The sequence below is a fragment of the Protopterus annectens genome, chromosome 6.part0, assembly GCF_019279795.1.
Source record: "Protopterus annectens isolate FY-2018-M chromosome 6.part0, PAN1.0, whole genome shotgun sequence".
In the NCBI taxonomy this organism is placed as follows: Eukaryota; Metazoa; Chordata; order Ceratodontiformes; family Protopteridae; genus Protopterus; species Protopterus annectens.
Window position 1 is genome coordinate 315,265,916 of NC_056737.1, and position 24,040 is coordinate 315,289,955.

Sequence of the window (24,040 nt, forward strand, 5' to 3'; positions counted from 1 at the left end):
AGTTCTAGTCAATACCCAAGACTGCATTTAGTGATGACTGCCCATGTCCAGGACGGTTGTGGGTGCTATCCCTGGTGAGAATTTACAGTGCTCCATCCACTCATCCAGGTTCCTCTTGAACAGTGTCATAGAGGTGCTCTTGTTTCACATGAATGGGAGCCTGTTCCAAAAATGTGGCAGTCAGTAGGAGATAAATCTGTTCCTCCAGCATGTCCTATTTTAAGTCATAGGTCATATTTAAGTCCTTGAAACGAGTAACCCTAGAACCATTTGATTTACAGATGAACAGTTAAGTTCATTAGGTTTGGGTCTTACGTTTCTGTAGGCCACGAATAAGTCTCCCTTAAAAAGTCTATACGATACAGAGTATAGTGACAGGGATTTTAGTCGGTCTGTGTAAGGCACATGTTGGAGGCCCTTGATCTTTGTTAGAAACCTCTGAAGTCTCTCTAATTGCTGTAGGTGCTTAGTATGCTACATACAGAATGGGGTGTTATACTCAGATAAGTGCTGAGTACAGGATGCTTATAACTTCTTTTGCTCTCAAGGTGATGCCTTTACTAATTAAGTGAATTATGTGGAAAGCTTTCCTTACAATGGTAGACATGTAGTGGTCCACGTTAAGGTCACGGTCAACATGAGATCCCAGGTCCCTTACCACTTCATGGGTACTTAGGGTATTGTTACTGATCTGATAGTGTGAAGAGACATTATTTGTGCTGAAGGGAATGATGATGCATTTCTTTGCATTCAGTTTGAGACCGTGACTAATACACCAGTCACTGGTCTGTGTGAGACCATCCTGGAGTATACTGACTTCATTTGGGGATTCAATGACTGCACCTAGTTTGCAGTCATCTGCAAACTTGGTCAGCCACAACGCTTTAGTTTTGACCTGAACTTCTGAGAGGTATATACCAAACAGTAGGGGGCCTAACACCAACCTCTGTAGCAGCCCGCTGGTAACAGGTCTGGTGGTTGATGTGGAGTCACATACTTTGATAGTCTGTGTCCGTTTTATGAGCCAGTTGGCAACCCATCTTACACCAAAGGGGTTTATATTCAGTTTGCTAAGTTTACTGGTAATGCCTGAATGTGGGATTGTGTCAAAAGCCTTTGTCAAGTCAAGGTATGCTGTGTGCACAGATTTGCCCTCATCAATGGCCTTGGTCACACTTTCAAAGAAATCCAGCAGATTTAACAGAGAGGATCTGTCCTTCACAAAGCTGAATTGGGTAGGATCCAGGGTTTGGAGGTCACCTATATCTTTATTTATGAGGTCAATAATGATACATTCCATGGCCTTACAGATGAGGCTGGTCATGCTTTTGGGTCTATAATTCCCTGGATCTGTTGCTAGGCCACCTTTGTGGAGGAGAATAACTGTAGCTGTTCTCTACTCCACAGGAACAAAGCCTGTGGTTAAGCTATGATTGAAAAGGGTACTTAGTGGTGATGCCAGTTCAAGTTTTAGCCTGTTTAGAAGACAGCCTGGGATGTCATCTGGTCCCATAGAGGCCGTGTTCTTCACCTTGGACAGGGTTTTGAGAACCTGCTCTTCAGATATGTAAGGTGGGGGGGGGGGTTGTAAGTTAGGAGGGGATAAGGGAGTGAAATTTTCACCAAACCTATTCACTAGAAGGTTCACTATCTCTGTGGGTAGTGTGTATGACACCATTGGCCACCTGTACTGCACATGCTTGGGTCCTACCCTTTAGGTTTTGTACATAGCTGTAAAAGGCCCTGTTGTTATCCTTAGCTGTACTTGCAAGGTTTCTCTCAAAGGAGCTCTTGGAGGATTTGACAAGTTGTCTTATTTGCTTTTTTAAGTCTGAGGAAGGTGCTTTTCCATTGTTGGGTCCTTGTGTTTGTTTTCTTGGACAGCAAGTTTTGTGTTTGCTGTACAGTTAGTTGATGCTGGAAGCCCACCATGGCAGCTTGATTTCACTTGCGGCTCGGGCTTTCATTCTATCTGGTGCAGCCAAGTTTATACACTTATGCAATTGATTGTAAAGGGCTTTATTGTAAGCTTCAGCGTAGTTACCACTTTCAGCTTAGGGTGGGGATTGGAATGCATTTAGACCTTCACCTTGGAGGACACAGTTTGCCTTGGTGAAGTTTTTTTAGTCTGACTTCAACCTTTGTGAGTTCTGGTGCTGGTATAAATTCGAAGGTGACTGATTTGAGGTAATTTTAACTAATGAGGGTCCAAAAGTTGCAGCAGTGCACCTGTTTGACATGTTGGTGAGGACCAGATCTAAAATGTTTGTTCCTCTTTTCATGGTATGGACAATTTGCTCCCGGGCATTTCAATTCACAAAATCAAGGAAATTTTGTGCTAGTGAGTTTGGGCTGGAGTAAGTTTCCCAGTTGATGGTGGGATAATTGAAATTCCTCATAACCAGCAGGTTCAGTAAAATTTGGATTGTCTTCAGTTAGGTTAAATAGGCTTCCTGGGTGTCGTGACCCATGGAGGGGGAATCTATAACTGGCTAGGACATGAATGGGGGTCTTACCCACTGTAACCTGGACCTGGAGTAACTCCATGGAGTTGTCCAGTCTAAACCCACATATGTGGAGGCCCTTAACATTAACCTGCCCAAGCAACAAGGACCTCCAAAGCCGAAACACAAACACCAGTCACAACCAAAGTGTCACATAGCTCCCAACACCAGTGTGCCACCCAACTGCCCCTAAGGCAAGACAATGTACCCAACAATTCAGTCATAGGTGACTCTATAGTCAGGTACACTGATGTCCCACATACCAGACTGGACAAGGAGAAAATTACAGTCAGCTACCTGTCAGGTGCCAGGATCCGCCACATAACGCATGCACTCAAGTCACTCCACAACAAGTACAAATATGACTCTGTCATTGTCCATGCTGGAGTGAACGACTTCAGACGTACCTCCCTGGACTACATGAAAAGGGATATGGAAGAGCTCTTGGATCATGTGAGCCAGGCAGGCATGACCCTAGCCCTGAGTAGCAGTCTGCCTTCACCAAGAATGATACCACAGTCTTCTTCTTCTTCTTTCGGCTTTTCCCAGTTAGGGGTTGCCACAGTGGATCACCTGTCCGCTCATGATTGGCAGTGGAGTTTTACAGTGTCGAGTTGCCAGCCCGGCGCCCAACCTTCCACAGAAGGCACACACATGCACACACTCACACCTAGGGCCAATTTAGAGTGTCCAATCCACCTACAGCATGTCTTTAGGATGTGGGAGGAAACAGGAGCGCCCAGAGGAAACCCACGCAACCACAAGGAGGACATGCAGACTCCGCACAGAAGGCACCCCAGCCGAGGATTGAACCAGAGAACCTCTTGCTGTGAGGCAGCAATGCTAACCGCTGCACCACCGTGGCTGCCCTTTAAGAATGATACCACAATATAAGGACAAAATGATTGACTTCAACAACTGGCTAAGCTTCTGGTGTCATTCAAAGGGAATCCAGTATTTGTCTGCCTGGGAAGACATGATCGACAAACCACGATGCTTTGCCAGACATGGTCTGCACCTGTCACCCGTGAGATTCAGGTTACTGGCTAAAGCTCTTGCCACCCCTATAGTGCCTTTTTTTAGGCAAGGTTCAAAGGATAAAACCACCACTGTAACAAATAGAAGCAGGCAAAATCTGAAGGTAATGCTACTCAATGCTAGAAGTCTAAACCTCTAAATGCACTCTCTCAAGGCACTCTTAAAAATGGAGAACATTGATATCTGTGCAGTAACTGAGACCTGGTTCAAGGCTCCAGAGAGCACCCCTGCAATACCAGGCTACAATTCTTACCACACTTTTCGGCCACAAAAGCAGGACCGAAACACTAAAGGTGGAGGAGTATCCATATTCACCAAGGATATTCACAACTCCAGGCTAGTTGCCCAACACAATGCATATGAAATTCTCCAGGTGCAACTAACACCAGGTAAGACTGCAATCCAAATTGTAGCTTGCTACAGATCCCCATCCATGCTCCAAGATTCTCACTACACTTTTCTAAACATACTGGAAAATATTAAGATACAACCAAACACCCTAATACTGGGTGATTTCAACTAACCTGCCATTAATTGGGAAAACTACTCCAGTACCAACTCCTTTTCCCAACAGTTCTTGGAATTCATAAATTCCAACACCCTGGATCAACTAATCCATTGTCCCACCAGGGGCTCCAATATCCTAGACCTGGTCATTACCAACATGGGAGATAGATGCTCCACACCAGTGGTCACCCCCTCATTGGTCAGGTCTGACCATAAGCAAATCACCCTTGACATCCACATCCCACCCCCACCCCCCAGTAAGGAAACCTCCTTAAAAAACTTCTCCAAAGCCAACTTCAAGCTACTGAAGTCAGAAGTGACAAACTTCACAACACCCACGCAGACGGGATCTGGAAGTTCGACTGCAGAATCCTACACTAAGGCACTGTATGAGCACATCCATTCGTCCATGAATCATGCCATCCCAAATAAAACCAAGATGCTGTTCTCCAAAAAAAGGAAGCCAATCTGGTGGTCCCCTGCTATAAACAAACTATACAACAGAAGGAAACTGTTGCAAAAAAGAGGAAAATCCCAGGATGCAAAAAACTCTCTCACCAGCCTCAGTAAGAAGCTGAGATCCCTCATAAAATCCTCAAAAGCTAGTTACGAAAATAAAATTGCCAAAGATTCCAAAGACAACCACAAGGCATTCTATAGTTATGTCAAGAATCTAAATGGCAAAGCTCATATCTGCTCTGAGTTACAACAGAATGGCATTAAATATACTGATCCCAAGGATATTGCCGATATCCTGGCAGATCGATTTAGTGCCAACTTCACCCCACTCTCACCCCCTAAAGGGCCCATCTCAATACCAAAAGATTGCCAAAGTCTGATAATCACGGCCACACAGGTAGAAACCGCACTCTCCAAAGGTAAGAATACAGCATCCATGGGACCAGATGACATCCCGGGCTGTGTACTACATGAACTACAAAATGAACTAGCACCTCACCTAAGTGTGATGTTTAATCATAGCCTCACCTCAGGCTTCGTGCCCACTGAGTGGCGCACAGCTACAGTTATCCCGGTCCACAAGGGAGGATCCACCTTGGATCCCGGGAACTACCATCCCATCAGTCTGACAAGCCTGATTTGCAAGGGCATGGAACGCATTATCATGGAACTTATAAACAAAGACATTGGTAACCTTCAAACACTAGACCCCACCCAGTTTGGGTTTGTGAAGGGCCGATCTTGTCTCCTGAATCTGAATGACTTCTTCGAATCAGTCTCCAGAGCTGTGGACGACGGTAAGGCAGTCCACACAGCCTATCTGGACCTCGCCAAGGCCTTTGACACCATCCCCCACTCTGGAATCATAGATAAACTTACTAAGCTGGGCATAAATCCCTACGTCACTTGATGGGTTGCTAACTGGCTTACTGGCAGAACCCAGACAGTAAAAGTAGCCGACTCCAAATCCAGCTCCAGACAAGTGGAGTACCTCAGAGTTCAGTCCTGGGATCACTCTTGTTTGGCATCTACTTCTCTGAAGTACAGGCCAACACTAAGGGACTCTGGCTAACAAAGTTTGCAGATGACTGCAAACTGGGAGCCATTATTGAATCTCCAAATGATGTGGATATTTTACAAAAGGGCCTTACAGAAACAGATGCCTGGTGCCACAGCCATGGGCTCAAGCTTAATGCCAAGAAATGTATAGTTATCCCCTTTTGAAAAAAACATGCACCCATGAATTACCACATAGGTGGCAGGACACTAAACATCGAAAGTGTGATGAGAGACTTAGGGACACAGGTGGACAGTGGTCTCACTTTCGATAACCACATTGCCACAACAGTAAGGAAATCCTATGTGGCACACCTCATCACTAAAGGCTTTTCATCCAGAAAAAAGGAGGTCATTGTCCCACTGTACTCATCCCTCATTAGACCCATTATAGAGTATAATGCCCCTTTTGGTATGTACCTCACAAGACATCTGCAACAGCTTGAAAGGCCACATAAATACCTCACTAAAAGAATCACAGGCCTAAAGCAGATGCCATATACTGACCGTCTAAAAAAACTCCAGATATACTCTGTGGCATATTGTCTACTCAGAGGCGATCTCTGCTTAACATACAAGGCTATGTCAAACCCTGAGCTGTTGGACATGCTCCGCTTAAAGAAATACCAATCCCTCAGAGCCACATGCTCCAGGGATCTAAACCTCGTCATCACAATGAACAAAACATGCTGGAGGGATAGGTTCCTGACCCAGAGACTCCCCATCCTCTGGAATAGACTGCCCATACATATCAAGCAGAGCGCCTCTTTGGCCCTCTTCAAAAAGAACCTTGATGATTGGATGGGAGATAGGAAATTCACCCTGGGGATCATGTCAGTCGCCCTGCTAGACAGGGGCCTGGAGAAGTAAATATTGTGGGAAGAAATATCCAGGGAATTGTTATGGTTAGGCTTGCATAGGCCCCAGGGCCGATAGCCTAGTACCAACCTATGAACCTAACTAGATGCAAGGTGAATTAACCTGTAATATAGACTGAAACACTGCCTCCTCTGGTTTTCACACATTCATTTTACGGATTAAATGTGTAGAAGGCATTGTAGCCTTGCAGGGCCAGGGTACTCTCTGATGCCTTAAACCAGGTTTCTGTGACTGCACAGACATCTACATCTTCTAGTGACAGAAGTGGTCCAGGGAGTGCAGTTTTTGATTTAAGCTCCTAGCATTTAGCAGCATGGCCCTTATTTTGTTCTGACTGGTTAATTTCATGTAAATAATGTTTTCGAGACCTTGCCTAAAAAGGCACTATGGGGGATGCAAGAGCTTTTGCCAGCAGCCGAAAGCCTAGGGGTACCAGGTGAAAACCATCTCTGGCAAAGCAGTAAAGTTTGTCAACCCCGGCTTCCCAGGCAGACAGGAACTGGATCGCCTTGGAATTTCACAGGAAACTAAGCCAATTATTTAAATTAATATTTTTTGTTTATACTGTGGCATCATTCTAGGTGAGGGTAGTATGCTGCTCAAGGCTAGGGACATACCTGCCTGGGACACATGCTCAAACAAGTCAACCATGTCTGTCTTCATATAGTCCAGTGAGGTACATCTCAGGTCATTCACACCAACATAAACTATGACAGAGTCATAAAAAGAAGTTATGTCCTTACCATAACGTTCCATGTGGAGTGTTCATCTCGCCTTGGTTATTACACATGGGTTCGGAGCCGATCCTCGGCGCCGACTGCAAGCTCTGCATCGAGAAGAAGCTCGAGGACATCTAATACCCACAATCCCCCTCTGCCTTTACCTCAGATCTAGTTTGCAAGCAAACCAGACATAAAGCACGCACACATGCCAACTATATACATAAAATACATATATACAAACATACCCAGTGTATGATAGTAACAGTAATACTGCAACAGCAGAAGGAGAATACTCCAGACCAGGCACCAAATCGAACGTTCTTCCTAAGGGTGGGAAGGGTGGGAGTGTAAGATGAACACTCCACATGGAGCGTTATGGTAAGGACATAACTTCTTTATGTGAGAGTGTTCAATCTCGCTTTGTTCTTACATGGGTAGCGTCCCTAGCTCCATGATCCTGAGGAACTCAAGGGAGAACGTTCTTGAGCACAGTGGAACCAAAGGTTGCCCTATCCCTAGAAACCCTGTCCACTTTGTAATGAGATATAAATGTATGTGGTTTAGCCCAAGTAGCAGCAGCACAAATAGTGTCTAAAGGTAAACGAGCTGCGTGAGCCAAAGATGTAGAAATTGATCTGGTAGAATGTCCTCTGGGTTTTGCTGATAATGTTTGATCAGAAGCTTCATAAACATAAATGATACAGTCAGTTAGCCACTTGAAAGAGTAACTGCAAGACCCTTTCTGCTGTCAGCAAAAGCTACAAATAGTTGATCAGATTTCCTGTGATCTTTTGTTCTATCCAAATAAAATCTGAGTTGTCTATGGACGCCTAGTTTGTGCAACATATACTCTAATTTATTAGAGTGGTTTTAAAGAAGGTGGGTAATTCGATGGACTGATTAATATTACTAGTAGAACAAACTTTGGGAAGAAAGGATGGATTAGTGCGTGGATACTCTGTCAGAATGAAAAATTAAATAAGGATGTTTGACCGAAAGGGCCTGCAGCTCAGACACCGTCTAGCAGATGTAATAGCCACTAGAAATAATGTTTTCCATGACAAAAATTTCAAAGTGCAACTTGAAGCTGGTTCAAAGGGTGGTAACATCAATTTAGAGAGCAATAAGTTTAAATTCCACGGTGATGTCGGACTTCTGACTGGTGGTCTGATATGAAAGGAACCTTTTAAAAGGCTTTACAAAGTCTGTGAGCCATAATAGGTGCACCACTTTCTTCTACATGATAGTTAGAAATGGCAGCTAACTGTACTCTTAAGGTAGAAGCTCCTTCCTGAAATAATTCAGTCAAAATTCTAAAACCTTATTCAACGGAGCTGTAACAGGGTCCAACTGATGTGACTCAGAAGACAAACGTTCCACTTACTGGTGTAAGTCTTTGTAGTGGAAACTTTATGAGAAGCTACCAAAATATCTTGAACATGTAAGGGGAATTGACCTGGCTAGAAAGCGGAGCAGCCAAGCTGCTAGATGGAGAGATTCCAGGGATGGGTGAGGAACTCCTGTGAGTCAGTAGATCTGGCTCTGGGTCCAGCATCCAAGGTCCCCGAATGCGGTGATGCAATAGAAAGGGAACCAAATTTGACGAGGCCAGAACGGAGCAATGAGAATAATAGTCCTCTGAAGGTTGTTTGCTTTCTGTAGAAACTTTGCAATCAGGGGAAATGGAGGAAAAGCATATAGGAGACCCGGGGCCAATCGTGCACCAGCGTCCCTGGGGACTTCCTGGAGGGTAATAGGGCAAAGTAGCTCCTGCATTTGGCGTTCATTGGAGACGCAAACAGATCGCAGGTAGGCTGGCCCCATTTGCGAAAAATCCTTCCCGCAACTGACTGTTTGAGGGACCACTCGTGAGGCAATAGTATTGCCCTGCTCAGCCTGTCGGCTATGACGTTGGATGACCCCGGGATGTGCGTTGCGATCAGAAAGCGACCGGTGGACTCTGCCCATTGCCAAATTCTCATGGCCTCTCTGCATAGTTGGTAAGACCTGGTTCCCTTGTTTATGTACCAGACTACGGACATGTTGCCTGTCTGAACTGCAATGGTCCCTGGAGGAAGAAGGGGAGCAAAGTGTTGCAACGCCAAAACACTGCCCTCAACTCCAGAACATTGATGTGCAGATTGTACTCCAGATTGGTCCATTTGCCTTGGACTGTCTGTCCCTGAAAGATGCCCCCACCCTATCAGGGAAGCGTCCGTGGTTATCTGGCGGTGTGGGTAGCACAAATGGTCTTCCGTTGGGATAGGTTGCAAGTCTGTAACCACCACATTAGGTGTGATTTGCATGTTTATCAATATTTCGTGAGTCAGTGGAAGTTGTTGGAATGACCATTGTGCAAATAGAAGCCATTGTAGCACTCTCATGTGCAGTCTTCCCAATGGTATGCAATGAGAGAAGCTGCCATGAGACCCAAAACTTTCAGAACAATTTTTGCTGGGGACTTTCTGGACGACAGAAGAAGAAATGTTGAATTGAAGTGCTACTATTCTTTCTGTAGGAAGTTTTAGAACTAACTGACGCTATCTAATTCGCTCCTATGAATAAGATATGCTGTGATGGCTGTAGCAACGATTTTTCAAATTTACTGAAATGCCAAGGTGTGTACAAAGTTGTAGGGTGTAATCCCTGGCTTGTATCAGTTGACGCCTGGTGGTGGCAGACAGGAGCCAGTCGTCCAGATACGGAAACACCTGGAATCCTAGGCCTCAGATGAGACGCTACCACTGCCATGCATTTGGTGAAGACCCTGGGGCTGTGGTCAGGCCAAAGGGCAGGGCTCGAAACTGATAGTGACTGGCTCCCAGCCAGAAGCGCAAATAATCCCTGGACGCCCTGGCCATTTTGATGTGGTAGTATCGCCCTTCAGATCTATTGAGCACATCCAGTCGTCCTTCTGTAAGAATGGAAGGATCGATTGAAGCGTGACCATTCGAACTTTTCCTTCTTGACAAAGGTGTTGAGATGGCTTAGGTCCAGAATTGGCCTCCAGTCCCTGTTTTCTTTGGAACTAAAAAGAACCTTGAGTAAGTTCGAATCCTATTTGGTCCGCTGGGACTGGTTGGATGACTCTTTTTCTAGCAGCTTTGAAATTTCTGTAGCTGCTGGCTCTCGCAGATGGGGTGGTACATCTGGGAGCTTTCTTTGGAATGGGGTGGATAGAAATGGGATTTTGTAACCTCTGGTAACAACGCTTTTACCCAATTGTCTGAGGAAAGGTTTTGCCAGGCCTGAGGGTATAAAGCGACTGCCTCCAGAGCAGGACAGTCGGGCCTCCTCTCAGGAGTGCTGAAAGGTTTACCAGGGAGGTTATCCCTGTCACCTTGGTTTTGCGGACCCCTCTGCCACCAGAGCGTCTTCCACCTCTGCCCCCTCTGCCTCTAGAGGGGCATCACCCTGTGTTTGGGAAAGATCCTTGGGGTTTAAACCACATTTTCCCACCACGTTGCCCTTTGGGGTACGGTCTGGAAGGGTGGAAAACGGACTCCGACAGCAGACAGAGTCTTTCCCTCCTGTTCACACCGGGTAAGGGTCTCCTTTACTTTAGGGCCAAAAGTGTGGCTCCAAATGGGGCGTTAGTAAAGGAAGACTTGAAGGCTTCCGCGAATGAACATAAGCGCATCCAGGATTGCCTACGAAGAGCAATCGCTGAAGCGCTGCCCTGTTCGATCCTTCGGCTGCATAGGATATCAGCCTCATGGACGAGTTCACAATGGACGTAAGGGTGTTGAGATGTGCTGTAACTTTCTCTGAGACAGCGGCATCTGTAGCACCCTGGAGGGTATCTCCCAACTCTTTGACTAGATCCCTCTGTAAACGTGTAAAATGAGTCAAATAGTTCAGGGAGCGCATAGAGAAAGCCGCTGAACTGAAAATGCTTCCCGTATCTGTCCATGGTCCTAGAATCTTTGTTAGGCGGATGGACAGATGAGGAAGACTCCGACATCTCCTTTTTCATGGCCGCTGCCACCACCATGGCGTCTACTGGAACTCCTTTGGTGAGGTAAGCTTTGTCCTGTGGTGCCGTGATGTACTTATTTGGCTTCCTAGGGACTGGTTCCACCGTGTCAGGAGTCTCCCACGCCTTCGAGCAATTAATTCCATTAACTCATCAAAGGGCGGAGTGACCCAGGAGGAGGAAGGACGGCACCAAATGCCTTCAGCAAAACTGACTCATCCTCAGAAGGGGGGAGGGCTTGCCAGTCACCTCTCTGTTTCAGGATCTCCAAGATGTCAGAAAAAGAGACATCCTCTGAAGGTGACTTAGGGGACCCTTCTGACTCATCTAAGTCAGTATCAGATGTCAAGGATTCTTGTGGAGAATCCAAGTGTCTCCTCTTACACAGTCTTTTCCTAGGAACTTCTGGGAGCATTCAAGAAGCCTCCGAGGAAGAGGGGCACCCTCCAGGGGTGGCTGAGACACTGGTGCCCGACGCTTGGGCGTGGCCGTGGGTGCAGAGGAAGATAACGGTCCTTTGTGGGGAGGAGAAGCTGTACCTGCTGATGTGGTTGTCTGGGTAGACAACACCTTCCTCATGAGGTCGAAGGCCCCCGGTCCCGAGGTATCTCCGGTTCAAGAAATGGGAAGAATCAAACAGGAGCAAGGCACCGACCCGAGGACGGAACCGAATCGATCAAACATCGGTCCGACTCGGTCCCGGAACCAAGGACAGATCTTCGCCCCGAGACTCCGGATCGGATGGAGTCGAGGTGAACGGTGCCGACCGAGAAAAGACGGTTCTGGCACCGAGGGCTCCACAATCATTAGGTCAGCTTCTTAAGACTGGACAGGTCTCGGAGGAGCAACAGGTGGAGATAGTGGCAGGCCTTCAAGTCTCGACATCAACTGAGAGGAGACCGCGACAAGCTTGGATAGGGCCGTATGCTCCATCAGTTTCTGCACCACACGGTCCACATCGGTGTCGGAAAGGGTCTAGAAGAACGAGTCGAAGGGGTCGAAGACGGAGCCGACCTCAGCAGAGTCGGTGGAGGGAGCTCCGTCACCGGCTCCAAGACTCGAGGCTCGAAACTGCCAACAGTTGAACACAAGTCTGTGGAACCGGTGATCTAACTAGACCTCAAGAGCTCGGAGCCGATGACTTTGGCTCCGACGCCGAATTCTTCAAGACTTGGATGCCTGGTCTGAAGCATCCAGAGCCTCCTGGAAAGAGGGTTTCAGCAATCCCTGTCCATCAGTTTCCTGCCTATCTGTCATGACCCTCCCACTAAAAGAGTGACAAATAGAGCAGTCCTCTTGTAAGTGGAGAGGGCCAAGACAGTAGACACAGGAACTGTGGTTGTCTGTGACCGACATCTTTTGGCCACACTGACAACGTTTGAAGCCAGATTTCAATTTTTCTGACATAATACCAAGAGAAAAGAGACAGTCCAGTCCAGTAAAAGTCAATTCCAGTGAAAAAGAGTCAAATCCGGTAATAGAAGTCAATTTCTTAGAAAGCAGACTACAACAATATCTTAGTCAAAGTAATCCAAGTAGGGGTGGTAGGCCCTGAAAAACTCTGTACCCTTTAGTTAAACTTAAGTAACTAATCTAAGGAACCGAGAATTCTAAACTCACTCACACACCTTACTCTTAACTTAAATGACTGGATTTAAAGTGGTTTTTTTGAAAAATGTAAGCAGAATAGATAATTTCTTATCTGTAAAAGCCTCGAGCTAGCCTCCAGCGATGCGTATGCAGCAGCGGCAAACTAGATCTGAGGTAAAGGCAGAGGGGGATTGTGGGTATTAGATGTCCTCGAGCTTCTTCTCGATGCAGAGCTTGCAGTCGGCCGGCACGGAGCCGAGGATCGGCTCCGAACCCATGTGTAAGAACAAAGGCGAGATTGAACACTCTCACATCAGTATTTGCTGCTGAGAGACCTGAGTACATGTGTGATTTTGCGAATCCTGGCACCGGACAGGCAGCTGACTGTGACTTTCTCCTTGTCCAACCTGGTGAGTAAGACATCTGTGTGTCTCACTATTGAGTCTCCAATGACAAGAAAACCTGGCTTTTGAGTGTTACACCTTAAGGACTTGGTGGGTGAGACACTGGTGCTGCTGTGTGTCACGGGTGCTGTGGAGACTATGTTAGCTGTAGCAGACTTGGAGTTCTCTGATGTTTTGGTAAATTTTCTGACAGAACCTCCATGTATGTGGATTTACGTGTTTGATGCGTATGAGTAGTGGTACTATGTGAATATGTAGTGGTGGGTGAGTGGACAACCTCCTCCATGTTACTGTTTTGAGTGACAGAGAGCATGGATTCTAGATTCTTGGTGTAAATTATCAGTTTTGGAGTGCAGAATGACCAACTTAACTTGCCACATGAACCAAATCAGTGTTTGCTTCCAATAAGAAAAAACCTGGAGGCAAAGTAAGGCTGTAACTGCCCCCGCCCCCCAGTTCCAGGGCCAAGATCCATCAGGATTTATACTTAGATGGATGATGTGCTTATTGTGGAAGACTGTAAGCAGTCTGCTCTAGTTTGGCATATGCTTACTTCAGTTACCACAATTGATCTGACCTCCTGAAGAGGGTTCTTTTCCTTTTGCTTACAGGATTTAACTGAAGTCTTTTGAGAAGCTTAGTTACAGAATTCTCCCTTTTTAGCTATAGGGAGGTTGCAGGCAAGGTTAGAGGTGAGAAATGACTTTTTTCCCCACAGAGATCTTACCTGTTTTGTTAGCAAAATTATTCCAGAAGTTCAGCTCTGTGCCTCTCCACAGCTGGATTAAGTGCATTATGCTGGATAAGGTGGCTAGGAAGAAAAAGACCATTCACACGAGTGTCTTGCAACAATATTTATCATGCATGTGCAAGGGAAAAACGATGGACAAAAAAATGAAATCAGCTTAGAACTTCAAAAACAGCATACTGTGAGCCAAAGGCAAGTAATATGGACAGACACACAGGAAACTCTGTGTTTAAGTGTCAGGAAAGAAATCCTAGCATGCGATGGTGGCACATGCAGCAAACACTACCAACAGTACTTTGGAGAATTTGATAAGATAATGCAAGAAAAGACTACTGGAAAAATGGTGACGCAAACAGAAGACGTGCAACTGAAATAGTCACACCTGTAAGGATCTGCTGCAACAGACATCTTGAAGCAAGACTATTCCTCATATTCACCTGCATTCTGTGGCGAATTCCCATTCAAAGTGGATCACTACCAGTCCCATGCCTTCCATAATTACACACTCTGCTTACCTCAAGCAAGTCAAACAGTCCTTTTCAACCCTAACAGCTACCTTCTTGATTCCTTTGGCTTGCTTTCCATATTCATCATCCCCCAATGCCCTCTCTTCCATGTTTACAGTACTACTTTTAAGTCCACTTAATAAAGCTTATTTAGCAGTTTTGGGGATGCTTTGTTAAACAATGTTTTCTTGCATCTCATCTTTCTGGTGTCACCTAGAGTTCTCTCTAGTGCTAGCAAGCCTTCTTACCTACCTTACTGTTTTCCACAATATCCTGTTTACCTTGTTTAGAAGGTGCACCAATGCTTCCCGCATGCAGTCATGTCTCATATAGAAGCCAATAATAGCCAGATTGGTGCCAAACGTGTGCAGGTAATAGAGGCACTCCTGGTAGTAGACATTCTTTTGAATTTTCCCTTCATGCATTACTTCAAATCCTCCACTCTCTACTTTCAGCGTTGCCTCCAATTCCTTCAGCGAGGCCAGGATATCATCATCTGGCTACAGAAAGACGGGGATATGTGTAAGAAATACATAACTTTTCAGTAAAAAAAAACAAAACAAAAAAAAAAACAAATGCAGCGCTACATATTCTAAACATTTTTCATTCCTTCACTGTCAGATCACCCCTTAAATCAAAATATGGCTAGTATCATTGTTCTGCAGCTGATATAATTACTGCACATGAAACTTAATATCAAACAAATTTTTAATTTTGATAATTTACTAAGCAGAATACTTTTCAAACACTATTCAAAGGGAAGTAGAGAACTCAAAGCAGACTGAAATTCTATAAACTATTGAAATGCAAGCTGAACAATGTGAACTACTGCTGGCCTAGCTTTGCAGACATTAGTCTCTATTATGTGACACTTGTGATCCAGGTTTTTATCATAATACTAAGTATAACAAAGACCAGTCACAGTGATTGGCTTGAGTGCCTAAAGTCCAGTTAATGTATCTCAGACAAGGTCTGAGGATTTTGGACCAGCTGCTGCTAGACTGTCTCTTGGTGAATACCAGGAGAATACCTAAGCAGGGCTGCAAGCACATCAGGAATACGATGGGCTGTTCATTGCTGGATGCACATGAACATACTGCACTGCATGCTGATATTCAGGAATGCTTGTATTCCAAGCAGGGCAACAGTATTATAACATAAAAAGCCAAATAGTGTGAAGATGACAGCAAAAGAAAAAAAAAAAAGTTACTGCAGTGTGAAATGCAGTTGTTAAAACACACACTGTAGTAGGCTGCCGAGTCTGCCTGCAAGCTGCAACACCGGCTCAGACCCATGAGAGCTCCACTAGCATGCACCATGCTTTCCCAACTTCTTTCTGACCAAATGAGCCAAGACGCACCACACAAGTGATGTACAGTGATAACTGCAATAGGTCTGCAAGGACCACTCTTACCAAGTAGGCCATTACTCAGCAAATTTAATATCTTGCAATGAGAGCATACTATATCAAGTGTCTTGCTACATATACATGCATGAACTTACATATGTATGAAATACTGCAAATAAGGACTGCTAATTCCTCATATGAAACGAGGAAAATACGTCATCTGCAACTTTCCAACTGAGATAAACTTGTACCAGTTCAATACCTGAATATAGTACAAGCTCAGTGTTAGTGAAGACAGAGTTTTTTTTTTTTTTTTTTTTTTTTAATCTCCTAATGCTACATACTTCCACCAGAAGCATCTCCAGCTCTGCATGAGTCCACCAGTCCACCACCAGGAATAGTCCTGCCACAAGGACTAACTCCTTTTGGTGGGGGGAGCTCTGTTTCATGATTTGCGACAGCAACAACACTTAGCTGCTAACAAGGAGAGAATGTTTTCTTCATCTGGACCTGCAAATTACATGAATGTCACTGAATCAACAGGGAGTATATTTCAGTTTCAATTGGGGCCTGGGGACTACTTTTCTGAAAGGCTGTGTGTGTGATATAATCAGTCAGTACATTACACTCGTGACGATATCTGCTGAAATGGTAGTTGTGCTCCACTCCTACCTCTGGGCAGCGCAACCACAGCTGATGCCTTCCCACAGGGAAGAGCTGAACAGCAGAAGTAGACCACCCATCTATTCTACCCCATAGAGGAATAGAGGAAGAGAAGCAGACTTTTAGTTCATCTCATCTCTCCTGACCCTCCATAAATGCAAAAATCCAATCATGAATTATGAAAACTGACAATGCAGAGAGAGCTTAATAACTTCAACAATGGTCTGGCTCAACAGACCCTAATCGGGGGACAATTTATATTGTTTATATTTATGTTTTTGCACTCTTCTCCTGCACAATGTGCATCTGTGTAAATAAACTTATCGTAACAGTAGACATTTACATGATCGCTGCTGCAGTAGCCTTAGCTATATGGGGTCATATCCTGCATACGACATAACAGCCAGCCAGCTTCCAAATCTTCAGGATACCTCCCAAGCACCCAAATCATCAATCAGCTCGAGATAAGCTGATTAGAAAGATGGGTTTAGGTACTAAGCCCTTCTGAGCTTCCACGTCAACAGAGACAGAGTTCTGAAAGGATAATGCTAAGAACAATACAAAGTAAGTATTCACACCTGGCATAAGCAACACACCAAGAAACAAGGGGTAAGGCGTAAGGAGGGATTGGCTAACTGCAGCAGTGATCTGAACATCTACTGTTATGCTAAGTTTACTTACACAACTGTACTGTAATCATCATATTGACCATTGCTGCAGTACATTAACATTGTACATTAACTTAATAGAAGGATTCAGGGCACAGATTAGGATGAAGAACACCCTGGAAGGATATGCAAGGGCTCTGGACATATATGTAAATGAAGCAGTTAAATGAAGGCAGTGCAAGTCTGGGAGAGTCTTACCAGAAGACTCTTGAAGAGTCACAAGCAGACAGTCTTCAACAACAGATAAGGCCACAGGAGGGGAATCATACTAGCCAAAGCTAGAAAGAGCTGAGTTGATGATTTTGGCCTTATTCTGGAAGGCTTTCTTTCAGAACTTTGGTATATGGAGAAGCAGGGAAAAGTTTAAAGGTGACCAAGTGGCCATTTCTGGACTACAGCATCTCAAAAGGTCTATCCTGATGGAAAGGTAATGGAGAAAAAGCTGCTGAAGTTGGACATGGCTGGGGAGGCAAACAGGTAACAGAAAGGTTTGCCCCAGTGGTGGAAGATAGCCTTCCCCCACTGAAAGACTTGAGACAGCATCCATATGGCATCAACAATCATCTGAGCCTGTGCAGGAGAACTGGCCTGATTATGTGCACTGCTATTACAAAATGACAAGATACTACTACCCATTTCCATAGCCCCATGGCTGCTCAACACAGGGGGTATTAATGGATTCATGTTTGTTGGTATATCATACCTGTAACATGTTTGGCTGAATGAATGGCAACTACACCCAAAAGAAAGCAGTCCTGAAAAGCTGGCAATATAGGGAAAATGTCTGTTATTTCCATCATTTCACATGCAGAGTGGCCTTGATCTGTGATGAGATCTCTTGGACTGTCTACTCTAAACAGTGCCCCCACCCTCACCCCAGGGCAGAGGTATCCATGGCAACCATCACACTCAGTGTGGGCAATGAGAAAGGGACTGGCCAGAGCAAGAGTGGAATGGGGAAGCAATCAGGAGAGATGTTAGAGGCATACTTACTTAAGATATCCTTATCTGTGTTGGGGGTACCATGTAAATAACATTATGAATATTGATGTTCACATTAAACCCAAACTTTCAAAAAGCTGCCATTCCTGTCTGTGCAGAAAACAGGCACTGGTGGGATATTATTATGTCCTGTGGAAAACTAAATGAGTAAAACAGAATGACTAAATCAATGTTTGAGGCAGCTCCATGTAGGACTTCACAGTGTTCACTGATAATCCCAGGGATTGAAACAGCTGGTGTGAATTGGCACTTGTTTGAATCAATGAGTCCTGAAAGGAGGCAGCTAGGACCCAAGTTTGAATCAATGAGTCCTGAAAGGAGGCAGCTAGGACCCAGTCATCTAGGTAAAGGAAAATATATTCCTGACAGCTTGAGATGAGCTACAGAGGCCATGCATTCAGAGTAGAATCTAGGGGCTGAAATGAGACCATATGGGAGAGCCCTGAACTGAGCCAAAAATAGCTGGCTGCTACCCTGACCTCCTGGACTCCTTGACTATCTTGAGGGGCAGTTATTGTACATCCAAAGTCCCCATCCACTAGATGAGGAAGGACTGACTGCACCATGGCCATGCAAAACTTTATTTTCTAAATTAACTGAGTGAAACAGCCAAGATATAAAATTTATCTGAGGTCTTTTTATCACCTTCAGAATCAAATATACATTTTTTTCTTTTTGCTCCACTTTGCCTGTCAGTCATCATTTCTGTCCAGCTAATTAGACCATTTGTTGCCCGATCCACTGGAGATGATGATGGTCAGCTGTGACAGGGCATCATTTACAAAGCCATCAGGGGTGAAGAGTACAATTGGTGTCAGTGCTGACCAGCCCCTTTCCTATAGAAGGGAATGATGTCAGCAGATCACCTTGCCCACCCATGGGAGGCACCGTTCTGCTGTTTCCCCAGTCTTCATCATGGAAAGCACCTTGTGTATGTATGCTCCTGAGTGTGTTCCTCCCCCCAAAGTATGTGCACATCCATCATTCCTGTCTGCAATGTTAATGAGCCACTACTCAAACTTGGGTCACCTGGGTCATAGTCTGGGCTTTATCCCTCTATGCCACTGGTGCAGTCTGACAACCAAAAATAAACTTTAATAGTGCTAATTTCATTTCTGGTATGATACGACTTCTTAAATTGCTTTGTTTTCTATAAGGCTAAACACATCTAGTCTTGAAGGGGAGAGACAACAGATGAGGAAGAGACAAAAAGAGTACTGTGTTGCTTCTAGCTATAATTTCACATACACACCTGTCCTGCATGATGGCCTCCCATGTAGAAAAGCAGAGACATATGATATCCTCCCCCTTCCAGAGTGAGATACTTGTGCAAGTCCTAAAGGGTTCATAGGTTGCTGCTAGGCAATAGGCCAGTTTAGGTTTCTAAAGCTTAGTCAATGCAGTCCCACTGGTGCACCCAATTAGTTACTACTCCTGTTCATAAGAGATGGGGTTGACAAGCCTGGGGTAAATTTGTGTTTTTTCTATCCATTAGAAAGTCAGATTTGAAGACAGTGATCACCACTTTTCTGCAGAGATGGGAATTTCTTTGGGAGATGTATCTGTCACACCACCAAGTCCTATTTATGTTTCAATACAGATTTAAGTCTCTTGATTCTGTACTTGTGTTGATACCAGTCTTGTGGATATGTAGCACATCATGCAGGACTGTGTCATTTACAGCTTTGCAGGTCACCAGGCACACATCACCCTATAGGAGTCTTTTTGACACTGATGGGAAAGTGACAAGTCTTTTAAACATTGAGTGACAGAGAGCTCATACCATTACTTAGTGGAGGAACTGCTGTGGTTTTTCAAGTTGAGATGGAAGTTTGGACAGATATATACCAAAAGATGCACTATATTCTACTATGGTTCCCATAAGGAATGAGTAGAGGGCAATCATGATCTCTTGACTAAGAGGAGATACTCTTAGTAATCAGCTGGTTAGGTAGAATTTTTTCTAACAATAGTGGATATATTGTGTACAAAGCAGACCCCATTATCCTAAAAAGACCCTAGGTCTCAAATGACACTGTCCATTCTGAAGGGGGTGTTATGTGGCATGTGTACAAGTAGCATCTGTATGATGATACATTTTTTATTTTATTATTATTTATTTTTTTACATTCACCTTTAGAGCTCATGTCCAATACCAAGAATTTGTTTGAATTAGGCCCTTTGGAAGGATCCCAGGGCCTTCGGAGGAGCTGATGATATCTGCAGATATGTGATCTATGAACTTAGCCACAGGTCTTTAATGTTAGAGATTTGATATGAGACTAGAGACCACATAGTAATAGTCCCAAAGCAGAGCTCTGGGGTACAATACTGGTGACAAGCCTCTTGGGAGAGAGTGCATCATTAACTCTACTGGAGTGATGTCTATCAGCAAGCCAGCTAACAATTCAAAAGGCTATGTAGGAATTTATACTGAGTTTGACCAGTCTGTCAGTGATACCAGAGTGGGATATACTGTCAACGCCTTGGACAAATTGAGATAAGCTGCATATGGAGATTTTCTCATTTTCTTCTTCTGTGACTCCACAGAAAGTTTAACACACATGATGCACCTCTTAAAGAATTAAATATGAAAGTTTTCTTTCTGTAAAACAGAGCGACTAATACTTTACTAAAAAGTAGATTTCTTATGTCTTCATATATTTATGAAGTCCACGATAGTGCATTCCATCAACATGCAAATGATGCTGGTGAGGAAAAAAAAACATATTTGGGTAAAATTTAGTTACTGATTAGTCACACACTGCCCGGATGTCAGCAACTATAAAAGCGGGAGAAAGAAAAAATCAACCAAAAAGGGAGAAGAAGAAAACTCTGGTGGACTAGAGCCTTTGCAGCTGTTCTGCAAAAAACATATCAGATTTCAGCTTCAGTACGGAGATGGCTTCCAGTAATTTATACAAAAAACAAATCAAATGCGTTCAGATTAAAATAACTGAGACACTGCAGAAATACAGTCAAAAGGCTGGAAAGTAGAGATGAAACTATGCAGCCATTCAGAAGAGCTGATAAAACTGCAGAAGTCAGAAGTGAATCTATGTAAAAACATTTTTTAAGAAAGTCCTTCACTACACTTCTTAGAAGAATTTGTTTTGCCAAAATTTTTTGCTTTATTCCATAAATTTTCAGATCCAATGTCACCTCCTTGTGTGCATGGGACACCACAGGAACGTAACACGGCATGCGTCCCACAGCTCTGAGGTACTGACTTCATGAAGTGAAGAAATTTTCTTCATCAGATTCTATATCTCCAGCATCTTTTCTCATATTAAAAGAATTTTCATCTGAGCACATTCTATAATGGCTCCTAAGAAAGTCAGTGTTTTGGAAAGCAAGGGGAATGTTTTTTTTAGTTTACTCAAATGATCAATGACTGGAATAACATTATGACCCCAGCTGTTAAAACAGAAGTTCATATGTGTGCAAACACTGGAGCTAAATATTTGGATAACATTCAAGTGGTGTAAGCTAGACTAAATGGGAGAGTGACAAATTTAAAATGAAAGTCATCAAGTTACAACCTCATATGTTCCGACCATGCTTTACAGGAAGATTCAGGTGTACACACTCAACCTTCAGAGCTACTGTGAATTATTTTCTATAAATAGCTCAATGGTACATATGGATTAAACCCTGAATATGATTTAGATAACTCAGGTTCAAATAGTGGTACAAGTTCTGAGGGAGGGTGAGAGTGAGCAGCTGACATTAGCTTTCACACAGTAAACGTAGGCAGGTGTTTTGCTCTATTACATTACATTACAGCTGCAAAGATCAAAGAAAAATTTCATCAATAACCATGTCGCACAGACACAGCAGCCACAATAACACATGCAGCTGGTGAGGGAGCATAACGACAGGCAGGTCAACCACCAGGGGATGGGTTACACAAATTTAGAACTCCCAACCCTTGGAGAATGACACTCCACTATCACTTGACTCGACTCCAGCATGGATGATAAAATGTGGTTACTAAATATGAATTCCCCTCCTAAAGGAGGGCACTTTTCCCACTCAGAGATGGGACGTGCTAAATCCTGGCACGTCAGGTAGAGAGAACAAATGGATCAAATACAACAAAAATGGGGGGGGGGGTTGCTTTATGATCAGGGAGGACAGGAAAGAAAATTCCATTCTATGAAAGGCAGAAATTTCTTTAAAGTTACCATCCTGAACATTTTTGACAAAACTAACTTTGGTTTGGAACGTCTAATGCTTGACTCAACCATGACCATCCAGAATTTTGTCTGTTTCACAAACTTGTTCAGGCAGCTTAGGTCCAAAACTGACCTCAGGTCCTGGGTTTCATTTGGTATGTCAAAGAACCTTGGGTTAATTCCAGATCCTCTCTGGTCTGGTGGGACCTCTCGGATGACTATTTCTTAGCAGCTTTCTTATTTCAGAAGTGGCTGCTTCCCTCTGTGAGAATGGGACACTGAAGTCTTTTTGTGGGTAGAGGAAGGGTACAGAAAGGAATGGAACAGCCTCTGGTAATGATCCTTTGCACCCATTTGTCATGAGTGACAGACATCCAAGTTGTTGTGTGTAAGGATGAGCACTCCCCTGACTGCTTCTAGTGTGTGACAGTCAGGCAACCATTCAGGAGTGCTGAAAAGGTTTCCCAGAGAAAGGTCCACTGAAGCCGTGATTTTGTGGAACACCTCTGTCCATGGGGTGACATCCATTAAAACTCCTCAGATTGAGTTTGCAAAGAAAAAAGCAGCAGGGAAAAATATATGTATACAAACAGATCACACAACAACACTATTAATAAACAAGAATATCATCAAACCTGGAGCTCAGAAATAGGGATCTGTGGATTCCAACATCCTCCAGGTACCTCCAGATACAAAGGTAGGGGGAAGGTTGGGTGGGATGTGATGATTAATGAGAGAGGACCTTCCCCTTCATCGTAGATGGTGTCTTCTGTGAAAAATTCTTCTAGAGAATCTAGATGCTTCCTTTTGGAAGTTTTCTTATGGGGTGGCTCCTCAGTAAGAATCTCTGAGCAAGAATCCGAAGAACAGGGACCGTTGCATGGGATGTCTTGCCACTTTGGTGCCCAATGTCCCAAAATGAGAGATGGTGGAGCTGCGAATCAGAGGGTAGAAATATGTGGCACACTGATGTAGATGGTACCAGATGAGAGCCCACTGAGGCTAGAGTTCTCTCCATGATCTGGAAGGCAGGCTGACCTGAAAAGGGATGGGAGGCCGGAACCGGGCAAGGCAACCTTGGTACTGGGGTCACATCCCGGTCCGGAGGACCGCCCTCCAAAACAGGAGCCAGGGAAGATTCCGAAACTGACAGGGTTCCGAGAGCCAAGGATGGCTCCGAGCAAACAATCAGTACCGTATTGCAGCCCCTGGAACAGACAGCTGAACTACTGCCCCGAGAATCTATCGGTTCAGAGGGTGCCGAAGACATCAGAGCCAAACTCTGTACCGAAAGAGCTTCTGTCGGCACCTTAACAGCTGGAACTGGTGTAATGGAAATGCTGGGCTCTGAACCTGAAAAAGAGGTCAGAGGAGGAAATACAGGAGTCCTGGGAGGAAAAAACTCAATTCTGGAGGGGAGTGAGATCTGAGTGGGCAGAGGAAGCCCCCTGGCCTCCAAATGCTGATCCACTAATCTCACCATGTCTACCTCAGAAAGACTTCTGGTTGAATGGACAGACATCCCTGAGGGAGACTCTGGTCTATCCAAAAAGGGAATGGGAAACTGACGCAGAAAGGGGGTCTATGGAAGGGGAATATCTTGTTCTGGCAGGTATGTACGTTTCTCGCTTTGGCACCATATGCTGCGAAGCAGACAGAGAGGTCGGAACAGAAGTCAAGGATGCTGGTGCCAAAGAAATTGTTGGTGCCAAGACTGTCACAGTCGGTGCGGAGTAAGTCGGTGCCAAGGTTGTCAAAGTCAGTGATGAAACAGTCGGTACCGAGGGGGTCA

General features: G+C 44.5%; 1 protein-coding gene across 2 annotated transcripts in view; it reads right to left on the reverse strand.

Annotated features, from left to right (window-relative positions):
- The window catches only part of ZFYVE26 (zinc finger FYVE-type containing 26), a 3,506,023-nt gene that overhangs the window by 734,781 nt on the left and 2,747,202 nt on the right, over positions 1–24,040 (reverse strand). For both annotated transcript variants that reach the window (XM_044074068.1, XM_044074069.1), the window contains one exon: positions 14,671–14,889. In XM_044074068.1, coding sequence (XP_043930003.1) covers positions 14,671–14,889 — 219 coding nt within the window. The remainder of the gene's footprint in view (positions 1–14,670; positions 14,890–24,040) is intronic.